Source organism: Ptychodera flava (genome assembly GCF_041260155.1).
Source record: "Ptychodera flava strain L36383 chromosome 23 unlocalized genomic scaffold, AS_Pfla_20210202 Scaffold_23__1_contigs__length_28996876_pilon, whole genome shotgun sequence".
Lineage (NCBI taxonomy): Eukaryota > Metazoa > Hemichordata > Enteropneusta > Ptychoderidae > Ptychodera > Ptychodera flava.
This window is the reverse complement of record NW_027248277.1, coordinates 17,363,038-17,367,444: the sequence shown is the minus strand read 5'-3', so window position 1 is coordinate 17,367,444 and position 4,407 is coordinate 17,363,038. Positions and strand designations below refer to the sequence as shown.

General features: G+C 36.9%; 1 protein-coding gene across 1 annotated transcript; it reads right to left on the bottom strand.

Moving 5' to 3' along the window:
* Positions 1-2,213: 2,213 nt before the first annotated feature.
* On the bottom strand, positions 2,214-3,791 carry LOC139123789 (tripartite motif-containing protein 2-like). The gene has a single exon (XM_070689942.1). The coding sequence runs from the start codon at positions 3,789-3,791 to the stop codon at positions 2,214-2,216; it is 1,578 nt and encodes a 525-aa protein (XP_070546043.1).
* Between the last annotated feature and the right edge of the window lie 616 nt (positions 3,792-4,407).

The following is a 4,407-nucleotide window of genomic DNA, read 5'->3' as shown; positions in this document are numbered from 1 at the left end:
CATATTTCATCATTTTGCAAGATCAACGGCACCAATCACTGTCGCAATAAATGACCATTGTCGCAATAAATGAGCAAAAAACCTTTGCGGTGGCTTGCAGCGATACAGTGGCATTGACCCCTGACTCAAGTGCGAACAATACGGCACAGCACCGCCAGCATATTCACATTTAACATAAATGCAGAGCTTACCCCAAGGATGAAACTAATTCATGCATCCACCATCACTGCTGGGTTCATCAAGGCAGAAGTGATAGACCCACTGCTATCACAGACATACAAGAGTAGCTGTTAGGATCATTCATAATTGACCCAGCCATGGAGAGACTACAACCATGTGTGGTAAAGAAAAAAGCTCCATTGACAAGTGATAGCCTTCTGTGATATTTCAATATTCTTATATCGTTATCGAAGTTAGGGCACCAATGTCGGTTAGTCTATTGATGCCAGCGCTGATCAGTTTGGTTCTGTGGAAATCTACATTGAAAAAACATTCACATACTTGTTTTACTCTCTCTGTATCACTGTTTCACAACCACATGTGGTTTGATTTGTGAATACAAACAGCCTTCGAGACCAAGAAAAATGTTTCTTCTCATTTGGAATTTCCTGCATACTAAACCCTAACTTAAACGATCCCTAGGCTGCTAGTGATCAATACAAAACACTGTTTGTGTGCATGCATCTTTTTAAAGTTGTTTTTAAAATAAGTTGATCTGTCCTATACAAGAGCCATAACTTCTACATCAGTATAACTGCGTTGTTATTGTTGAGGAGTAATTTCTGGTTAGGAGTAGAATTCAAATGCAAACAATAACAGTACATTTTACACATATAGCTGCTATTCGGGTATTTCAACATTCTTTTAGGAGTAGAATAAGAACTAGAAATTGAGATACCAAATAAAAATCATGAAAACAATCATCAAAAGATAGAGTTACTGACCCTTTAGTAAACTTTAAGACTACAATTTCATGTCCAATTATTGTTAATTTGCACAGTCTTATACTGTTATTTATGGAATAGTTGAGAAACAATTGGATTACTTTAACCAGTTACTTTTATAGTTCATAACAAGAAAAGGCCATATTTTCAGTGTCAATAAAAGTTTATTTTAATGAAACAAACAACCTTGCATACAAGTAGTGCTTACATGTAACATGGCAGCATTTTCAGTTCAAATTAGATATTATGTCTTGAATATAGTCATCAACATGAAAGATTATCTGTACATATAAATTCTCAAAGCTGACCATTTCAGAGATGATGATGACATTGAGCGGCAGACGAGATATTTTTACGTAGTAGCGAATATGCTAATGAGAAAATTCCACATGTGTACTTTTCATGTTAAATGCATTCTATTTAAAGCCTATTGTTATCAGTTGTATGGGGGACCAATATGGAATAACTATTCTGCAAATGTCTTGAAAAAATTGAAAGTTGCTTACAATAATGCTGCACGACTGTTATTGGGTTATGAGAAACGGAGCAGCGCGAGTCTAATGTTTGTATCTAACAGAAAAAGCAACTTTGATGCTCCTCTGAGAAATCAGATTAACAGCCTGAGACAAAGACTTTTGAAAAGTAGCAATGCAATTGTACGAAATGTATGTAAATCATTGTATTTCAATTCAGAGATGGTAAAACACTGGAATAAGTTACTCTTTGTTTAAATGTCTGTTTAAAAAGAAACCCATTGGATTATGTATGTAGATATAATCAATTTGTCTATCTTTTCAACCATAATTTGATTTTGTAACTGAATTTTCATACTATTGCCTTATTTGACTTTTATATGGATGCTCAAGTCCGAAATAAAGATATAATAATAATAAAAGCATAGACAGGAAACCAATCTGCACACATGTTACAAAGTATTGAAAACTAATGCTAATGTGAAAAAAGTTCTTTAAATGAATGTCTTGAATATAGTCATAAATTTGAAAAATTATCCTTACATACAAGTCTGAAAAGATAGAAAGGAAAACATTCTACACATTATTGAACATTACAAAAATATTAAAACTCATTATCTGCAAATTCTTCTTCAAATAAATACTTTGAATAAAGTCCCTGACATCGGAATAACTGATAGCTTCTTACAGTACAGAAAGGAAATCATGAACATCAAAATGTCACCTGGTATTTGTCTTTGGATTTGACCAATGCCAATCAACAAAACACAGTCTGGTACGATTTATTGTGATGTTATCACTGTACAAACACTTTGATACAATGGTTGTATGTATCAGCTACAACCACCCTGCAAGGTACATCATCTGTCAGTGCTATACCAATGGGATAGTCCAGCCTATCACTATCACTATCAATACGACAAACAAACTTACCACTACTCTCAAACTTCAGTAGATTACTAGCGTCAAAATAGCTACCAGTAGTAACATAGATATATTTATCATTTTCAATTGCTATTCCCTTGGGATGTCTCATCTTACCATCCCCACTCTGACAATCAAAGGAATACAAATACTGGTCATGTGCATTGAATACCTGGATACGCTTGTTTAACCAGTCTGCTACAAATACCATTCCAGTACTTGAAATGATGACACCCAAGGGATCATTGAATTGCCCTTGACCTTTACCTTGTGACCCAAATGACCTAAGGTATTTGCCATGTTGTGTATAAACCCTGACACAATGCTGACCCCTGTCTGTCACATAGACATTGCCGTCTACAGGACTAATCCCAATACAACATGGATTTTTCAACTCATTTTGCCCAAAGCATCTGATGACATGTCCATTCTCGTCACTGACAACTATTTGATTGTTGTTGTCCTCTAAACTATAGTATGTATTATCACTTGATATAGCTATGTCACATGGTGTGAAAGGCTCCTCAAACTGTTTGAATTTCAAAATTTTCTTAAATGTTCCCTCTCCTGTAGTTATCTGCAACCTATTATTATCATAATCTGCAGTGACAATGTCTCTGTTTTTGTTTATGGCCACACCATGGAGTCTATTGTAATGTCCCTCAGCACTTCCTTGACTGCCAATGGTCTTCACCAATCCTTTGATGACAGGTATGGTGACAGGACAGCCTGGTATTGGTTGATCTCCTATTGTCATGGTAACTTGATATTTTCCATCCAATTGTCCAGCCACTGTGACGCTGTGTGTACCATCTCTGTTATCAGCTACATTGATGTCTTCCCATGATGCATCAGGTTTTTTTACCTTGGCTTTCAATTGTTGTTTTGGGATGACTTGGTTTCCTGTGGAATCTCTGGTTATGATCAGTAGGTCTGCAGCGTCACCTTTCAGGAGTTGTTTTGGAATGTTTCCTACTGTACACTTTGAAATACACACGTCAGATTTCATTATTCCCAGAATTCCAAGCTCACAAAATTCATCATTTGGTGTGAATATGAAGTCCTTATGTTCAAACTTTGCAAAAGTTTTCATGGTAATCAGTTGTTTGATACGAGTGCCAACATCACTCTTTGTGGAGAGAAGTTGAACAGCATTCCCATGATGCATCAGAGTCTCTATGTAATTGCCTGCACTTTTAATGTTACCGTGTTTTAATTCCATCTCATCAATATCAGCAGCTGCTCTTTTAATTTTCATTTTGTAACTGTTTTTCAGTTCATCTATCAGTCTCTGCTCTTCTCTCTTTATTTTCTTGATGATTTCTTCTGCTTTCATTCTCACCTTCCTTTCTTCTCTGCTGCACTGCTCTGTGAGATCAGTGTGTATCTGCTTGGCCAGGGTTTTGTTCTTTTCAGCTTCCTGTTCTTTCACTTTCAGTTTGTCAACCATGGCTTTCAATTCTGTAAGATACTCATCTGCGCCATCTTTCAAGTCTCTGTGTACATGTTCTGGTATGGGGTGTTTGACTATGGTGCAGTTTGTACAGACAGGTACCTGACAGGTTTCACAGTAGAATTCAATTTTGTTCTCAGTATGAACACTGCAGTATTCCACTGCTTGAAGTGTCACAGGACTGGTCCAATTTGCTGGTTCATATTCTCCAATGGTCATCAGTCGATGTGTCTGTGTTAGTGGTAGGCTTCTATGTGTCTTAACACAGATGTTGCATAGATAATATCTGCACTCCACACACCTGTGAGTTGCCGTATTCTCCTGACAACCTGTACATTTGATCTCAGCTTCTTTCACAGACTCCAGTCGTTGCTTGAATATTTCAACCAGATTGCTCATAAAGAAGTTGCCTTTTATTGCTGGCACTCCTCGAACAGGAAGCTGATATTGTTGTCGACATTCTGGACATTTTAGAGATCCAGTCTTCTCAACCAGTGTGACTAAACACTTCTCGCAGAATGTATGCAGACACGGTAGAATTTTAGGAGACTTGAAGTGCTCCAGACAGATGGTACAGCACAGGAAATCTTCACCAATTTTTTGCAAAACCTTG

Coding starts and splice junctions, on each gene's coding strand:
- LOC139123789 (XM_070689942.1), bottom strand. CDS start 3,791: ATGGTTGACAAACTGAAAGTGAAAGAACAGGAAGCTGAAAAGAACAAA.